General features: G+C 38.0%; 1 protein-coding gene across 3 annotated transcripts in view; it reads left to right on the forward strand.

The window, feature by feature from the left end:
• The window catches only part of LOC139117744 (intermembrane lipid transfer protein VPS13A-like), a 445282-nt gene extending 425434 nt beyond the window's left edge, over positions 1-19848 (forward strand). For all 3 annotated transcript variants that reach the window (XM_070680994.1, XM_070680993.1, XM_070680995.1), the window contains one exon: positions 19638-19848. In XM_070680994.1, the coding sequence (XP_070537095.1) occupies positions 19638-19685 (48 nt within the window). In that variant the 3' untranslated portion in view covers positions 19686-19848. The remainder of the gene's footprint in view (positions 1-19637) is intronic.
• Positions 19849-20574: the final 726 nt, after the last annotated feature.

The following is a 20574-nucleotide window of genomic DNA, read 5'->3' on the forward strand; positions in this document are numbered from 1 at the left end:
GTACTTAACAGTGCATGAACTGACAGATATTATGCGACAGGAAGATAATAAACATTTTGCAGAATTACTTAATCGTCTCAGAGTTGGCCAATATACACAAGAAGATATGAACCTACTTCAGCAAAAGGCTGACGAATTTTCTGGTCAAGCGGATCAATGTGAAAATGCAATGCACTTGTATACTACAAATGTAAATGTTGTAAAACACAGTGAAGGAATTTTCACTAGAGTGCTGACAGAAAAATTACGGTGGCTCACCTGCATTGCAATGCAGTAAATGGCGCTTACTCACTTTACTAGTCGCCTGATAATAAACGGCCATGTACTCCATCAGGACAGATTGGTGTAGTGTATGCAACTTCTATTAATGAGCCGTTCATCATGCCGTATATACAATTAAATGTATCTAACACAAATCTCGTGTATCCAATATCCCAACCCCATGCCTCTAACTTCTAAGTCAATTACTGCTTACCAACAACCAACTACTTCAACTGGCCTCACACTTGGGGAGCTTCAGTGTCCTTGACGCTATTTTTACCTTCTCGTGTCTGTTTATAGACGGAGAAGGTATTAGAGTTGAAAACCAGTATGCTGGTGTCAACTTCTACTTCCGTCTGTCAACTTCTACTTCTGTCTGTCAAGATCCGTTGACGTCATGCCATTGTGATGGATCATATCATAAACTGGTGAGGGTGTTCATGGTTGAGGTGGAGATGTAGGAGAACGATTTTGAGCTGTGACAAAAATCATGGGACTTAGCGGCATAGCCACAGTGTTAAGCCTTTCTCCAAAGTTTCTTAGCTGACTACGATCTGTTACAGACTACTGAGCTGACATTAGGGGTACTCACTTTGTGTTTGCTCACTCTGTGTGCGCTAGTGTTTGGTACTGCCTTGCGTGGATATCCCCTCATGGTTTTACCTGATATGGGCCTGTTGCATAACATGCAGATAATCATATGCTATGCCTCTGAGTCTGAAAACGGTCATTGTGTAAGCCTGTCGGCATTTTCGTAGCATTTTTTCTCATTTAATTTTGCAAAATATCGGCGAGTACCTCAATATTTCAAGATAACTCTTTCTTTCCAATCGTTTCCTGGAGTTTCAGAGTCATACGAACAAAATGAGTAAAAGTTTTAGACAGGAACATCAGATGTCGGCGATGTTCAATGTTTACAGAATGTACAATCAGAAGTTTATGTGGAGGAAATAACTAACAAACACCGTTCATGATGCCCGCCCTCTAGAGGCAGACCTTCCTATATGAAATACCACATTTGATGCTTGTGGAAAGCTTGACCACACAAAGGAGCATTTTTAACTTTTAGAAATTGACAAATTGAATAAGAAGGTATTCTGAAAATGTCAAATACGGAGGAAAAATGCGCAAATATTCAAAATAAACAGGTTAACTGACTGGTCAGCCATAAAAAACAATGAAAATGTTTATGATCAAAAGTTTTTGAGATGTGCACATTTTAACAAATACAGAAATTATTAACATTATAAATATAAGACCAAACTATTTTTTCAGGGATGGGACAGGTTGGAAATGAGGGGTGAGAGACAAAGGCATTCCTATTGCTGCATGTGGATGCAGCCACACCATTCCATTGACAGCATACTTATTCACTGTGTTGTATTCAAGTTCCATATTGTACTGACTGTCGTACAAGGATAACATAAGCAAATCAAATCAAATCAAATTAGAAAAGGATCAATGCTGTTTTGTGGATTTTGCTGAACATGGCTGATTTTAATATTTTGCCCTATATATTTGGTATCCAGCAAAGGCGTATTTTGATGTAGAGTCAAAATTAACACTACATTGCTGACAATATATGTTACCATTTCTGCATGAACTTTTCTTTTTTAAATTATAGTATATTAGTACTTCAAACAGATTAACAGTTATCGTGATGTCAACCCATAATTCTGCCAATTTTTTTTTTATTTTTCAGTCATTTTATAAATTTTGCACTGCACAAGATGATTGAACAAATTGCAATGTTTGAATTTGTAAACTCAAAGAATAAAAATCGTTTGTCACAGATTAAATTATTTTTTGAAAAGAAATTTACTTTTAAAAACTTTTTGCATATGTTCTTTACGCGGTCATGTATTTCAAGGAAAATATGCCTATTAAAACAGTAATTTCTTCACTTTTAATTTTTCAATACTATGACAATTATCAGCCATGAGGTTTTACAAACACAAGACCAGATAAGCGTTTTTCATCATTTCCATAGGACTCTTTGGAAATTCCATTAAAAACAGTTAAAAGAGACTTAAAATGTTCACTTGGTATACATTTAATTTACCGATGCCAGGTTGTGTATTTCACATACACTCAGGTCAGCAGGGAAGTGCGTCATTACTATTTTGGACTGTTAATTCTTATTTCTGAATTATTTAACCTTTTTCCACATTGAACTATCTTTAGACAGTTTATACTGTAGCTTAGAATTTTTTTGATTGATATATTTAATCATCTTTTGGGTTCTTTGGGTCCTTATCCCACCTCATCACCTACATCATCAACCATTTGCCAACAACTCCATGCCAACAACCAATTACCTGACCTGGCCACACATTAGAGAAGGACAGCGTCATTGACGGTATTTTTTAGACAGTAAGATCAAATGTGGCTACATGGCGGCCGTTTTGTTAAGATTTTTTCATGTACAGAGCCATAACTCAGACATATTTCCACCAATATCATTCAAAGTTGGTACAAGGACATATTGACCTATTTCATACATATGCACATCAATTTGTTTCAAGGCATGTAGCAGCATCATGTCAATTACTTAAGTTTCGTCATATGTCAAGAAATACTGCATCAAATTTCATGAAACTTAGTACAGATGTTAAGCTCACATTGCCTTAACAGTGAAAAAGACATTTATCAGTGTCACGTCAATTAATTTTTAATTGCTTATGTAATGAACTTTCCTAATTACAGTAATATATCCACAAATACTGCGTCAAATTTGATGAAACTTGGTACAGATGTTGATCTCATAGTGTTGTAAATACTGCATCAAAATTTAGGAAATATGGTACGGGTGATATTCTGTCAGTGTTAGGATAGTATGCAAAAATGTTTGGGTACATCCTGTTGATTAATTAGTTCCAGAGACCAGCTCTGGAACTGTTAGTTTTTGCTCACTTTCCTTCTCTCTTTCTTTCTTTCTTTCTCTGTTTCCGGTATTACTATCATAGAACATGCTATACACAAATTTTACCTTAATTACCCAGAATGCATTGCGACACGCTTATGACGTCATCGCTCAGCTCGGACGGGTTTTACGGGCATTTCTTGTGTGTTTCTTTATTTATTTTTTATTTTGCATTGCTCAACTATCATATTGCGTTCAGCTATTAATAATTCTAGCTTTCTTACGCTTTGTTTTTTGTTGCTTTTTTGATTTTATTTTTCTCTAAATACTCGCCGTGCGTGGCGCTATACTGTTTCGCCAGAATGCTAATGAGATAACAATGGCAGCGGTACGATAGCTTCCCTCGCAGAGAGAGAGAAAGGTAGGCTTTCCATAAGTTTACAAGCGCGGCTGGGCACATCGTGTACCTAGGCGAAGTGCGTGTGCTCGAAAACGAAGATCAATAATGCAAAATTTGGATTCAAAATCGGCTGTTTTGGCGGACAAAAACCGCCCGCCGTATTTCTGAGGAGCCACCAGCGGTTTTTCCTATATCAGTCTGCGAGGCCGTTTAACGCCGGTAACACAGCCCTGCCATGCTAGGCATTCATCTGTTCATAGTGAACTGTCTGTCACTGCACCGGCATGCGTTGGCTGCACGTAAAAGCAACTCAACTTTCCAAGATCAAACGGTCAGTATCTTGTGAAAACAGCGACATAGCAATGAAAATTGTTTTAGTCTGTGCCTTTAATCAAATGAAAATGCATGTGGCCTCGGTTTTCAATTTCAACGGCCGAGGTCCGATGTTTCCTCTCGTCTGATCATCGTCGTAAACCACGCGCCTCTTTACGGCAACAACTCAGCGCTACCCGTCAAGCGATTGATTTTTGTGTAGGTCAGCGGAGCGAAAATTATTGCTCTGGCTCGCGAGAATGTCGTCTGATATACATTTCCGTGCGTTGTGGCCCCCGTATGTATCTGTTGCGTTTTTACCGTACATGTAGGCATTTGTAATCTGTGTACTGTAATTCCCCGGACTGCCTTGCTTTTAGTTGTATTATGGTGTTTACTGCTATCAGCCCTTAACTATAGGTACGTGCTTGAATATTAAAATCCAAAGCACTCTTTCATTCTGCACCTATCTTTGTCACACATTCTCTTGTTTCTTCCGTTGCTCTGGTCTCTGGAACTTCGCTTTTGCTTGCAAATGCTTTCTAGTTACTTATTGACTCATTTCATGACCTTTTGTAATTAGGATGGCGACCTACATTGGTTTTATGTTTTCACCACCATGGACCTCATCCTTGGCCATTGAGCGCCATCTGTATCGCAGTATTTTTATTACAGACCTAATTAATGAAGAGGACTCTATCCTCTCTGAGGACTTGTAATTAAAGTACCCGTTAACAAGTAGGGACTGTCATCAACGGTGACTTGTTTCAAGTAAAATTCTTAAAGTTTGATGTGTAATCACAATATTGATGCGTTGCATTACTGTATTGTAAGGAATCAACTGTGAACACATGCACATTCTGAAACGTTCTTTTTAGAGTTTGTGTAAGGCTTGGCGCACCTAGATCCTTAACCCTCGATCAAACTTCAGTCCTAAATAGCGTACGACATTGTCCACTTGTATTTAACTTTAGCATAGTATAATAGTGAGGTTGTAAATGGTACACTCTGAAATTTGGTTGCGGATATAAGACCTCTGGAGTCAAAATTAGCATATTTTGGTGAAATAATCACCGAGTTAAGCAAATGGATTATTTCCTGCCAAATATCCTAATTTTCACGCCAGACGTCTTATATCCACAACCAAATACCCTCGCTTGTTGTTTATAACCTCTAATTATTATATTTGATTAGAATAGAGTAGTTTCAAGTGGACGTGTGCAAGAAATTTGATTTTGAAATTTCATCAAAATATTGATTCACTATAGATTGGAGTCTGTGGGAAAACTATTATGCATAAGTTTTTTACAACACTAAATCTGTGCTTTTATAGGTATTTGACAATTAATACAAATGTACTTGATTCAAATAGGGTATTTGAAAGTTCAGATGTGGACAACAATTATGATATTTGAATTTCACCTGAAAGTATTATTTCACTTTTCATGGTAGTCTACTGGGAACTGTTCTATATTTTCCTTGACAAAACTTGCCATATCTCCAATATGTAAGTAATAGGAATTGTTCAATGCACTCAGCCAGCTCGATTTACAAGAAGACAAGCCTCAGAGTTGCCAATGCAAAATTTTATATGACAGATAATTATACTTTTCTCCAGATATACAGTAAAATGTCTTCAGGGAATGAAATTATACAGCGAATCATTTTTATTTCCTGCTTTTTGATGGGACATATACGTATGAAAATTGACTGTTTGAAAAATACAAGGACCCCATCCCCTTTGCAGTCTTAGAATTTAAGATGACCCCCTCCCCCTGGATTTTGCCGGCTCATCTCTCCCCTCCCCCACCCCCTGGGTTGTGATAACTGAATGTTACCTATAAAGGCACTGGTTTGCATGTACTGCATATTTGGATCTGAGCGTAGTTCGAAGGATAAGCAGATACAGGCCTAGGTATATGTAAGTACTGATTGGAATCTGGGGTAGTAAATGTGGAAACGGCATAGAATTCACAAGATCTGTACGGCTCTGTGCAAAAGGTGATATGTTCATAGGTTGTGTTTGGCTGCAGTAGAAATCATGTCAGCTTGGCCTAGCTGGTTGAAGATCGCGTAGAGGAGCGTGTATGTTCCATGGACATCAACTTCATGATCTCTGTACGTCTACTAGGCCTATGCCTGGGAAAGTCTGGTTCCCAACTGGACGAACTGCTTGCATCCTTACTCATCCGCTTTTTTTTCTTTCACTTACAATGACGTTTGTGTCTAACTTCCTGTAAAAAGTTGCACAAACTTGACTGCTGATCATCTCTAGACTTGACAGGAGAAACTATAAAAAGAAATAAATGTATTAAAAAAAATAAGAATAAAATTACTGGCAATATTTATCATGATTTTGAGTTTTTCGCTGTCCTAATATTACTGGTGACAGAAATGTTGTTTATCAATAATATTCTGAAATTTAGAGGCATAGGCCTTTTTTGTCGATCTCATGATTTGATCTTATCACATCACAGGAGTCACTATGAAACCTGGGAATTCTGATAGAAGTTGTCTACTGTGTTGCTTACACGATTAGATAAAGTTTGTACGTATATAATACTCACTTTTCAATAGATCCTTCATCTGATGACTTACTACATGTTGAGGAACCCTGCGTTACTGAGGAGTACATACTGTGGCTATTCTCATCCAACTTCTTGCTGAATTCTTGGCAGTCTGTATGCGAGTCAATGCATTTCGGAACACTGTTGATGTTGTTGTTGTACGCTGTACAAAGGATAGCAATGTCCCGCTGCAGTTAGTTTTTGCCCTTCGACGTCTTAGCTTGATACTTATCTGGGAAGGCTCACAGGAGACCTGCAGTGTCATTTCAAAAGTCAAAGTCAACAACGACTTACTTTGGAAGTCTTCTAAAACTTTCAGTTCTGATTCCGTCTGGACTATTTCCTTGGCCTTTTTTGATTCTTTTTCTTTCAAGAATTTCAAGCGAGGAAAGTGATCCTGAACTTGCGCATTGCACCTTCTTGAACTCCTCCATTGTGTAAAATAAATGAACCCAGCCGACTTCCATCATGGTCCATATGGCCAAGGCACCCCGTAGTGTTGTGGATGTGGCTTATCAGTACTGAGAGGTAATTAGATAGGAATATTGAGACATCCCCGGGTACTTCAGTAAATATAATGGGACTTCAGTGTATGATCTAGCATTCACATTTGCTATAATGAAGTATAGGATATAGTGATTCATCCCAACAAATAGGAAAAATGCAGCACGTGTGGGTTTTATAGGCGTATTTGTGAAATTGAGGTCGAAGGTCCCCCTTGTCATATGGCAAAGTGAAAAACCCAGGCCTAGTCGGGCCTAGCCGAGCCTAGTCGGGCCCTCTAGGTTGGCGATCTAAAATTTAAAGCGAATTCATGTGTGCTCGTGCTCCCTTTGCTAGTAGATCGCCCGGCTACACGGTATCGCCCGGCTACACGGTTACACCACAGGGGGGCAGATGAAAGTCCCCTGGGGTGGGGAGGAGGGTTTTTGTGCAACGGTTTACCTTATTTGATTTTATTAATTTTGACTGTGATATTTCAAGTAAAGCTTTCAACTCCAAACTGTCTGACTGTGTTTCCAATACCTACATTTCCTTATCTTCTCTTCAACCAGTGCACATACCACTCTAATTGCTGCGTAAACATTGCCAACTTGTTAATGACTGAGCGTATCAGCGGATTAGCTTATTAAGTCAACACCACAGCCGTCCCACACATAGTGAAATAATATTTTAATGCGTGTGGGACAGCTGTGGTGTTGACTCAATCACTTAATCCGCTGATACCGACAGCGGATTAGCAAGTTGGCAATGTTTTCGGAGCATTTACAGTGGTGTATACACAAGTTGGAGAGGAGATAAGGACTTGTCGGTAATATATAAAGCAGTCAGACGGTGTGGAGTCGAAATCTTTATTTGAAATACCACAGTCAAAATTAATAAAATTACTTGTAGTAATAAAGAAAGCAGTCAGACGGTTTGGAGTTGAACTTTATTTGAAATATCACAGTCAAAATTAATAAAATAAAATAAGGTAAACCGTTGCACAAACAAACCCTCCTTCCCACCCCAGGGGACTTTCATCTGCCCCCTGTGGTTACACACGTAAACATATAAATACGCCTTTCTGAACGTATCCCATATGCTTTTAGGCATGTCTGAGTTTACAGTTGTACTGTCTAAAAATGGGCGGAGAATGGCAGGGAAAGACATTAACCCTAACATGTGTGGTTAATTCTCAGAAATATCTTTTTTATTTGACAGAAAATTAGTTTGTATGCGTAAATACTTCCATGTTCGGCACACAACACGATATGAAGACGGTAACAAGTGAGAACGGCCCCACGCTACGTACGTTCGAGAAAACGGTCCCAGGACATAGAGCATGTCGAGCACACGTGAATCATCATGCGATGCATGACGATGACAGGCGCTCCTTAGCTGGGTAGTCTGCTAAGTAGTATTTAGGTTGCAGTGGCGGGCATATCGACTATGGGATCAATAGATCGATCCGAAAATCGATCTACTTAGCATTTAGGTTGCAGTGGCGGGCATATCAACTACGGGATCAATAGATCGATCCGAAAATCGATCTACTTAGCAGACTACCAAGCTAAGGAGTGCCTGTGTCGCGATGCGAAGTGTGCTTGTACCCGGAAGAGAATTACCGTAAAAACCATATCAATTTGACCACCCTTGTACGACCACCCAATTTTTTTCTCAAAACATAATTTTATATTGCCACTATCCGACAGAAACTGGGACTTTCTCAATCCCTATTGATTCGACTGAATGACATAGCTTTCAAAAAAAATCCCTCAGTTGGTGCCACTTGAAATGTGTCTTGAAATGTCATTCATTCGGAATGAACGACATTTCAAGACGTCGAAAACAATGTAAACAGGGTTACGAATATAGACTCTTTCTGTGTGTGAATCAATATTCCTTCCTAATTTGACAGATATTATGTTCGAAACCACATGTTGCTTGTTCCTAAAACACGTAGACAGATGTGCCCCGTGCATTAAGGACAAGTTTGCGAAACGCTAAAAAAATTGCTGAAGAAAAATCGATATGTTACATGTCGGCAAGTACGGCCGACGCCGCCCTGTACGTTCTTACCGACTGAGAACAGACTAATATTTTCAAACGCAAATGGGGACAGTGTCAAGGAAAGACGACGACTTACTTTTTCAAGCTGAAGAAAATGCTCTTTCTGGTTGTGTTAATGAATCAATCGAATATTTTTGTTCCCAATTAATAAATCATAGACAATCTCAATTCTCGGTTTATGGCAATTTTTGTAGACCGATAAGTCTTTTCATCTTCAATATTCCATTATAATTTCACCTATGGTATATCATATCCTAACCTCCTGTGACTGGTTCCTTCTAAACGTTAACTTGCCTTGTGAACGAAAAGAGATGCTGTATCTTATGCGAAACAATGAAAAAATAGCTGAAGAAATAACCATGTATCAGTCAGTGCGGCAGGCGAAACCCGGAGGCCAATCATACCAATTGCGGACATGTCAGAGTAGATGGAAACGCAAATGGGGGTTATTAAAGGAAAGGCGGTGACTTATTTTTAAAGCTGAATAAAATGCTCTCTCTGGTTGTGTAAGTCTGTCGATCGAAATACAGTTCCCAGTTGATTAATCGTGGAAGTCTCGTTCTCCCCTTTATAGTTCGATATTTACTGACTCATTCCTTCTCATTTTTGTCAATCTATGAAAGCATTTTCGTCTTCCATATTCAATCTTACTTTGAACAATGTTATATTCTGACCTTTACTGCCATTAGTTTTGACCAATTAACGCACAAAGAAGTGGCCTATGCGCCCAGTTGACAAGATGTTTTGCGAAATGGTGAAGAAATATTTGAACATGGCCATATATGCGTGGGGGCCCGGGAGACATCGATGTCACAGTCTTTCCGGACTGTTTACATGTAGCTTAGGGGATGTCAAAGGAGATGAATCAGTTAGTTGAATAAAACAAAACTTTTCGGACATCATATTTTTATGTCAATTTTGTCAATGTCGGACTTTGGATTGGATTGAGAAACCGGAATCACCTACAGAGATGTTTACATTAAACACGGACGCATAATTCGGAATAGTTTGTTGTGCCGCTACTGTCCGTCTCAGTCGTGGTGTCCCTCCCATAAAATTTCGAAGCTATAGGCCTACACTTGTCGTTTCGATGCACAGCGGTACACAGATGACCAGATATTGTACGTTCTTAAAACTAGTCTAAGCAATTTTACGACTGTCTTTGTCATCGTGTCACCCCGTGAATGTCCTTGAACCTATGGGCGTGACTATCGTTTTACTGTATCCGTTAGAGTGTAAACCCCTGCTCGTCCCCATGCAGCAGAGGACTTTTTAAAACATTATGCTGTACATCCGTGTACACTGTGTGCATAAGCCCCTAGACCTAGTTTAATTCTATTATGGAAAGGTAAGTAACTTTAAGAATAAAGGGTCGTTACAGTTGCTAAAATCGCGAGAAAAACAGAACGTTTTTCCAGCACTAGCTTTATAGTTCTGTGCTTTCCGTCCCTGTCACTAGAATAGAATAGTCCCATTCCCGAGTGCTAATGTCCACGATGTGCTGTTGATTTTTATTCTTTCGTTATGCAGTTTCATTCGTTTGAAGCAATTATCCTTTCATTTGACTGCTCTGTGGGACTCTTCTGGAAATGTGTTTTGGATAAAAAACAACTCTACAATGAAAGACAAACTTCAACGGTGATAGGCATACAATATCGGTTCGATGTGCGAAGGTATACAGATTACAAGTTATTTTAGAAGTTCTCAAAACTAGTAAAAACATTTCTGCGCGCCACTAATTGATAGTGTCTCCTTGTGTGAACGTCCTTGAATCCGTGGCCGCGACCATTGTTTTTGATGTGTTCGACGGTTGATGATTGGTAGATTAATGTATCCAAATTTGAAGACTCAACACTATTACGTGATCGATTGTTGGCATGGTTAGGTAATAGACGGTGAAGAGGCGAGACGGCGAAAGTCCACGGGCCAAGGGAGCTCGAGCAGGAGCAGTACATCGCATGCTTTCTTACAATGAATGAACCATCGGTTTCCATAGCTACTACGTGAAATCAGGCCTCACCGATGTCCCTGTCCTGATTCGGAGAGCAATTTCAAACTGAGTGTTGAGGTTCAGATGTCCGATTTTTTCATATTCAAAAGGCTTATTAATTTACAGAGAACGCCTTTCTTGATTTTACATGTAGCTGTAATTATCACATGAGAGCAATTGAAAATTCAAAGCCAAATAGCCAGCGGGAAAAAAATTCGACGACTCGGTCTCACCAGCGCTCGCAATGAAAAAAATTTGCAAAGTCTCTGAAGTCGGTATCATTGCTCCGCCATGTTTATTGTTGGTTGTACGGCCAGTTTAAAAGTCATGGACTTTCTCCACAGCAAAATTCATATAAGTGCCATACCACGAAGTTCCCTGTGCATTTCAATATGTCTATTTGGAAGCAAAAGCGTCACAGACATCACCAGTTGCGAACTTTACCGGTTTTTGATACGAAAGATGCAATATATTATCAGCGTTGTTCACGTTGTGTTTTGAGTCTGATATCGAATATAACAGGAAAAAACTAACGATTAGAGTGACGACAGAGACCATGCCCGATACGGGAAATTGACATCAACTATTGCATTGAGCAGTGACCTGAAACTTCAAACTGATATTTAAATGTCGACAAAATAAAACATCGAAATGCCAGGAGAGAGAGAGAGAGAGAGAGAGAGAGAGAGAGAGAGAGAGAGAGATCTCGAGGTTTACGCTGTCGAGAACTGATTACAGTCTTTCGGATATGACTTCAGTATAGACGCTACACAGACATCGAAAATGTACATCTACTTTCCAGAAATTATAATAAGAGTAGAACAAATCCAAAAGTATTGGTTGAAGTAAATCTTCAGATGTTGGTTTCCCAACTTTGCGAAGTCAGACCATACTTACAGAAAATGGCCGTCAGAGACTTCTCTTAAAAAATATTATCTGCAACACCACGTTTCTTATGATCGGTGATGTCAATTTTTATTATTTTTACAAAATGTTAATGCATTAAACGCTCTTAGATTATCTAATCTGCCTGTCACAGAGTTGCAATATATTTCAAGGGCCGGCACATGATGTCATATTCGACGATTTCAAATCGTAATTATTTTTTTCTGGTCGAATTGATAGGGTTTTTACGGTAATCAACCCCGCGCTCGCAGAGGCATGGCAGGCTGCGATCGATGCAAATTACAAGTGGCTATTTCGCCGCACGAATTTCAATAAGACAAATAATAGCAAAAAGCAAAATCGAACCTGCACAAACTATATTCTGTGTTCGGTGGCAAAAAAGTAATCATCAATCGAGGGTACGCAAAATGCTTGCGACAGGGCCATCTGAGGCACAATGTAGCTTTGTGAAACTCAGTCTCTGCGGGAATTTCCAACGTGTTCGAATTCGCGCTAAATTTTAGATCGCCAACCTAGAGGGCCCGACTAGGCCCGACTAGGCCTGGGTTTTTCACTTTGCCTTCGTCATATGACATTGTGTAAAAAACCTTTGCTCCCACACTTATCCCTATACACAAAATATCAGATCTCTAGCTCTGTGGGCTAGCCTAAAATTAGACACGTGCACAATAAATGGGGTATAGAATGCTATGAGGGTCAAAAGGTCAGGGGAAACCCTGAAACTGGAGTGTGAATTTTGGTCTAGTACTGTCACTGTTCAATAGACAACAGCTTTAATTGGACTTCTATACAGACCAGAATAAGATATGGCCATAGCTTAGGTGACGAGGTAAAGGCAGGTCAACGGTCACAGAAAAATCTGAAAATATGTTAAAAATCTTCTTTATATAATCAATAGGGCTGGTGACCTTGAAATTCGGCACATATGGAACCTGATCCTTTGGTCTACAAACCTAAGTATCTTAACAGAATTTTGATTGATCAGACTTTATGCAATTGAGATAGATTTTAAAGTTTCTATCCAAGATGGCTGCCAGGTCATATGACCAGTTCACATGGTAATGAAATGGAAAAATATGGTCTTTGAGTTTTACCAACATGCCAAATTGCAGGTCATTCAGTGCAACAGTGTTAGGATGGGAACAAAGATACATCAAAGTAGGTCAATTGTCATTCAAGTACATCTGAAAGTTGTCAAAAAAAGTGTCGTCCTATACTGACTCATATATACCAGGAACAAATTTAAACCATAAACCCCAGTAGTTGCTGAGATACCTTGATTTTGCATAATTAATTAGCTACGGAAAAATATAGATTTAATCACAAAAATCTGCTTCTCAAAAATAACAAGATCAATGACCCTGAATTTGGCAAATTGCACTTTGGTACAATGCACTAAACTTTCAAGGATCAGGTGCACGGGTACTTCAGCCCTGCAAGGTTCAAATAGCTGCGTGCTGCAGTTTCTGAGATCTTGGTCCACAAAAAAGTGATGGAAGAAGAAGTATCAGAAGTTGCGGAGAGCTGAACTCCAGAACAAAATCCAGCAAATAGCAATAACTCTGTAACCACAGGCCATATTTGGTTGAAAGTCGGTATGCATCAGGTCTTGTTTTGGTTGTCTTAATTAGGTGTTTTCAATTCTTGTGAAATTTGCAGGTTTATATGTTTGGAGTGATGTTTTCTGGTTTTGGTCAACAATCTAGCTGCTTCTCTGAAACAGCTAGTCCAATTGCTTTGAAACTTGTTAGTCCCTGCGGACAAAGTCCGGCGGGGACTTATAGAATGGGTCCCATGCGTGCGTGCGTGTGTGCGTCCGTCCGTCCATCATCAACAGTTTCTCAGACACTGCTGAACCAATTTTGTTCAAACTTGGCACAAAGGCATAGCACTATGACCTACAGATGCACATAGATTTATTTTGCGATACGATGCAATATGGCCGCAAGGTGGCCATATTTTTGCGATTTTTCATGTCTTTGAATATTAACTCAAACATCTGAGAATTGATTTTGTTCAAACTTGAGACAAAAGGAAAGCACTATGATCTACATGTGCATGTCAATTTATTTAGTGATACGATCGAATATGGCCGCTAGGCGGCCATTTTTTTTGCGATTTTTCATGTCTTTGAACCATAACTCAAACATCCATATACTGATTTTGTTCAAACTTGGCACAAAGGCAAAGCACTATGACCTTGATATGCACGTCAAGTTATTTCACGAAACAATTGAATATGGCCGCGAGGCAGCCACATTTTTTGCAATTTTTTCATGTCATTGAACCATAACTCAAACATCCATGAACTGATTATGTTCAAACTTGGCACAAAGGCAAAGCACTATCACCTACAGATGCATTTCGATTTATTTTGTGATACGATCCAATATGGGCGCGAGGCGGCCATTTTGTTGCGATTTTTCATGTCTTTGGACCATAACACAGACATCCTTGAGCAGATTCTGTTCAAATTTGGCAAAAAGGCATAACACTATCGCCTACATATGCTTGTCGAATTATATTGCGATACGATCCAATATGGGCGTGAGGCAGCCATTTTGTTGCGATTTTTCATGTCTTTTGACCATAACTCAGACATCCTTGAACCGATTTTGTTCAAATTTGAAACAAAAGCAAAACATTATGCCCTTCATATGAACACCAATTTATTTCGTGATATGATCCAATATGGCTGACAGGCGGCCATTTTTTCGCGATTTTTTAGCTACTGTAGACTATAGTCTATAGAAGCTATTGGGATGGGTATCCGTCCGGCGTCCGTCGTCAGTCTGTATGTATGTATGTATGTATGTATGTATGTCCGTTTGTGAGGCGTCCGTCCACTCAAATATCTTGAGAACCGCTGTACTTACTGATTTGATATTTCTTGTGTAGATGAAAAATAGGATTTTTAGAAACTGTTTTTTTTTATTTTTTGATATTGTTGAAAATAGGCAAATTAATGCCAAAAAAGGCGTTTTTGGTAAAAAATCTTCTGCTTCATAACCGCTGGTCAGACAGCTATATAAATGTATGTCCGTTTGTGAGGCATCTGTCCACTCAAATATCTTGAGAACTGCAGTACTTACTGAATTGATATTTGTTGTGTAGGTAAAATATATGATTTTGAGAAACCATTTGTATTAATTTTTTGATATTGTTGAAAATAGGCAAATTAGCGCCAAAAAGGCGTTTTTTGGTAAAAAATCTTCTTCTTCATAACAACTGGTCAGACAGCTTTGTTATTTGGTATACAGGTCCCTAGGGATAACCCAACCGAGATTTGTTAAAATTGTGATGAAATATGCAAATGTGTATTTTAAGGAATTTTTTTTCCATTTTTTGTCAGGCCATTCTGAAATGAGCTATCAAAGATATCCACCTTCTTCATCAATACATGTGTCACAAAAGGTTATTCTCTACATGACACAGCAGAGCTCTGTCAACTGTTGGGTCGCTTGTTTTTTCAAAACCGCTGGTCAGACAGCTTTAATATTAATTGGTTTACAAGTCCCTAGATTGACCTTAGTGAGATAATTTCATACAGTCAGGAAATACTTAATTTTGTATCCATGTCTATAGTAGCTTCAGGGACTTTGGCCCTATGTTTCATGTCTTTGAACCATAACTCAAACATCCTTGCACCGATTTTGTTCAAACTTGGCACAAAGGCAAAGCACTATGGCATACATATGCATGTATCAATTAACCTTGCGATAGGATCCAATATGGCTGCAGAACTGCCATTTTGTTGGAATTTTGCATGTCTTTCAAGTGTAATTCAAAGGTCATTACACCCATTTTGTCCAAACTTGGCACAAAGATCAAGCACTATGGCGTACATGGTGCTTGTTACTTCGTGACATGTTCCAATATGGCTGCCAGATTGTCATTTTTAGCTCATATTTGGTTTTGTATATAAATACCAAAAAGAGCTAATATGATGAGTCAGTGGCGTCTGTATGTCTGTATATTTGTGGGTATGTATGTGCAGATGTATGTCCGTCACACACAAAGGCTCCCATACCACCAAAGCTACCACCTCAGTATTTGGTGTACAGGTAGATGCAGGGGTTGAAATGTGAATTTGTTCAAATGAACACATCAGTGTCAAAAATGTGCAAATGAGGTAAGAAAAAGTGAAATCCTGCAAATGTGCAGGAGTGATGGCATGCCAGTAAGAAACAGGCCAACTCCACTGATCTTGAGTCATTTCCTGTCATTGTTTATGAACTGTTACATATTAACAGACCTGCTGAAACCATAGACAGTAGAGGGGGGAAGACCGTCTATAGTCAAACTAAGAGGGGCTTGTTTCTGCTATGCATGTTACTAAAGTTGACCTCCAGTACCTAAAGTTTCAGACCTTAATTACTTTTGTCATTCTTGTTTTTCTGGTTTAAATATTTCTTGTTGTTTTTCTGGTTGTACTGTGCAGAAATCATTGTCATAACATCAACGTAGAATTTTCCTCCACTGAACAGATAGAAACAACATTTATTGTTGATCATTGGTAACCCATACGGGTATATAGCAATTTTGATCAAATTTGAGCGACACCGTATAATTGCGGTATTTTTTTCCAATATCGCTGCCAGATGGTCATTTTTTGATTTTTTCATGTCTTTGAGGCTTAGTCATATGCAAATATTCCTTAACCAAAGTTGTTGAGACTTGGTACAAAGATAAAGTACTATGGCATACATATGCATGTCTATTAATTTTGTGCTATGATCCATATGGTCAATAGACAGCTATTTGATTTCAATTTTGGTGTGATTTTTTAGCTCCGCTGTCAGCGACGCAGAGCTTATCAAATAGGTTGATTTTCCGTCGTCGTCGTCTCCGTCGTCCGTCGTCCGTCGTGCGTCAACAATTGCCTTCTCCTCTAAAACCGCAAGTCCAATTGCTTTGAAATTTTATATGCAGTTCACTTGGGGTGACTTCACTTAAGTTTGTTCAAATCGTGGTGAAATTTGCATATTTGTATTTTTGGGGCATTTTTTGGTGTTTTTGGTAAAAAAATCTTCTTCTCTGAAACCGCTTGTCCGATTGCTTTGAAATGTGATATGCAGTTTACTTATGGTAATTTAAGTCAGATTTGTTCAAATCATGGTGAAATTTGCATATTTGTATTTTTAAGGCAATTTTTGTTATTTTTGGTCAAAAAATCTTTAAAAATCTTCTTCTTCAAAACTACCAGTCAGATAGCTTTGATATTTGGTACATATGTCCCTAGGGATGATCTTTTTCAGATTTGTTCAAATTGTGCAGAAATATGCAAATTTGCATTTTAAAGGCAATTTTGGCCATTTTTGGTAAAAAATGTATTTCTCAAAAAGAACTGGTCAGATAGCTTTGAAATTTGGTATACAGGTTTCTATAGATGAGCTAAGTAATATATATTGAATTTCTGATGAAATCTGTAATTTTGTATTTTTGGGGCACTTTTTGCCATTTTTGGTCAAAAAGTGTGTATTTCCAAAACTACTCATCTGATAGCTTTGCAATTTGGTATACAGGTTCCTACAGATCACCTTAATGATATTTATTGAAATTATGATGAAATCTGCAATTTTGTAATTTTGGGGCAATTTTTGCCATTTTTAGTCAAAAAATGTGTTTCTCAAAAAGTACTGGTCTAACAGCTTTGAAATTTGGTATACAGGTTCCTACAGATCACCTTAATGATATTTATTGAAATTATGATGAAATCTGCAATTTTGTAATTTTGGGGCAATTTTTGCCATTTTTAGTCAAAAAATGTGTTTCTCAAAAAGTACTGGTCTGATAGCTTTGAAATTTGGTATACAGGTTTCTACAGATGAGCTAAAAAATATATATTGAATTTCTGATGAAATCTGTAATTTTGTATTTTGGGGGCAATTTTTGCCATTTTTGGTCCAAAAATGTATATTTCCAAAACTACTCATCTGATAGCTTTGAAATTTGGTATACAGATTTCTATAGATAAACTAAATGATATTTATTGAAATAATGATAAAATCTGCAATTTTGAATTTTTGGGGCAATTTTTCCCATTTTTAGTCAAAAAATGTGTTTCTCAAAAAGTACTGGTCTAACAGCTTTGAAATTTGGTATACAGGTTTCTATAGATGAACTAAATTTGGTCATTTTGAAATTATGATGAAATCTGCAATTTTTATTTTTGGGGTCAATTGTTGTCATTTTTGGTCAGAAAATTTTATTCTCAAAAAACTACTCATCAGATTGCTTTGGTTGACATGTTCTTAAGGATGATCCGATGTGATATATTCAAAGTATGATGAAATCTTCAATTGTGTATTTTTGCAGCTTATTTTAGCCACTTTTTTCTGGCCACTGCATTGAGCTATCAAAGATTTCCACCTTCTTCATCAACATGTGTCAAAAATAGTTATTCTCTACATAAACACAGCGGAGCTATATCGGCCGCTAGGTCGCTTGTTTATGTCTTTGAAACATAAACATAGGTCACTGTCCCTTGATGGACTGATTTTGTTCAAACGTGATACAAAGATAAAATACTATGGCTGCATTCTTGTGCAAATTAATTTGTTTCATTATATGATCTGAAATGGCTGATTACAACAACATACCTGATCCCATACCATTTCAAAAATTCCACCAAACCATGTGTTATATAGTATGTGCCGTCATGACACTAGAGGCAGTGAGGGCATCGTTATGTGTGATGTAATCAAAAGTTCCTTTGTCATTACCGGCAGAGATGAGTCATTTATTGAACGTTCCTCAGATTACTTTATTATGCAAGTCACAGGCCTGATGCACCCGTTGCATCAATGTCATTCCACAGCTACCTAGACCACAGCTACCTAGACACCAAAGATATAACAAAATGGACAAGCGGGGACTGTGTCATCAACGATGACTTGTTTTTTCTGGTTTCTCAGAGTGACCTCAGTCAGTTTGTTTATATTGCGGTGAAATATATATTTCTAATTTTTTGGCAACTTTCCGAAATTTTGGTCAAAAAATCTTCTTCTCTGAAACCACCTTTTTGATTGCTTTGAAACTTGGTATGCATGTTCTTGAGGGGGTCAGTAGGGTTTATTTAAATTGTGATGAAGTTTTCATATTTGTAATTTTGGGGAAATTTCTTCAATTTTTGGTCAAAAAATCTCTGAAACAGCTCGTCTTATTGCTCTGAAACTTGGTATGCATGTTCCTTAGGGTGACCTCAGTCAGGTTTGTTTTGGTGTGAAGTTTCTGATTTGGAATTTTGGGCCAATTTCCTGGTTTTTTTGGTCAATCTTCTCTTTTTTACACCGCTTGTCAGGTTGCTTTTAAGTTTGATGTCAAGGTCCTTAGTGATGATCTTCATCAGTTTTGTTTAAATCGTAAAGAAACATGCAACATTGTATATCACAGCAGAACTGATTCAGGCTCTAGGAAGTTAATTTAAACAAAGAAATATTTTGGTAAAGCGCATCATATGTCCATAGTATATCAATGCACTGGTTTTATAGATCATGATCATAGTATTTGCAACCCTCAGAGAGGTCGAAGTTACTTCACAAACATTGACTTCTAGAGATGTTGTGGATGCATGCTTTCACAGAAGACTGTATGGTCAATGCTGTCTTGAAAATATGACTATACGTGTTATGCCCTATGTACTTTCCTTTGCTTTCCTGTTAAATGTAGCAATTAGGCAAGGGTCATTCATGATTTTTACCCTCTCATGTTTAAGTTAGATTTATTTTTTCATACACATGCAGGCAACTTTACATCATGGGTATTTATTGTTTCTTTTTTCAGTGGCTAGTTTCAAAGATGCATGAAGCCATGGCAAAGAATACTCTTTGAAGTCACTTTCAAGTGAACAGCATTCTTCATATGGATGGTATTCTTCAAGAAAGCTGACCAGAAGAAATAAAGATTCTGCTTTCTGATATTATCACTACAATTTTCATTAAATTTCACCAAGGCTTTACCAACCTTATGAATCTGGTTATGCATGTCTAAATACAAAGTGTGATATCTGATAGAAAAAAGCTATCATGACTTAAGCTATTAGGTTAACATAGCATAAAGTAGGTATTAAGTTTGTAATTAGCATTTTGTTGAAGAGTGATCACTTTTCAACAATAAACTAAAATTGTGTAGCTGCAGAAATATTTGTCTAATTTATTTTAATGTTTTTCTTGCATGTATGAACAATGGCAGCTAGCACACATCTTTATGGAATAAAATCAGATTTCATTCCATTAAGAAGTATTTTGAAACTGAAATACCCATGTACCGTAAAAACCCGATCAATTCGACCAGAAAAAATAATTACGATTTCAAAATCGTCGATTTATAGGAAATTAAAACTGCCGAAATAATTTAGTGGTCGAATTAATTGGAATGACGAGGATGAAATTTACGCGAGACATGTTTGCCATGTTGAGACTGCTTCAAAGCATGGACTGTGAAATTTGTGAGGTCGACAAATTAGGTAACAAAAAACCTCAAACGCACCTAGGTGTCACATCAAAATCAAAGTGGCCGCGATTACAGACGGAGCGATCTGTGACACTGCACCCGGCCGCTCGAAGGACGACGCGTAAGTTGACATCGTGTGCCAGCCATTGGAAATATATTGTAACTCCCAGACAGGCAGATGAGATAGTCTAATGGCGTTTGATGCATTGAAAGTTTGTAAAAATAATAAAAATGACATCACCGATCATAAGAAACGTGGTGTTGAAGA

The sequence above is a fragment of the Ptychodera flava genome, chromosome 18, assembly GCF_041260155.1.
Source record: "Ptychodera flava strain L36383 chromosome 18, AS_Pfla_20210202, whole genome shotgun sequence".
NCBI lineage: Eukaryota > Metazoa > Hemichordata > Enteropneusta > Ptychoderidae > Ptychodera > Ptychodera flava.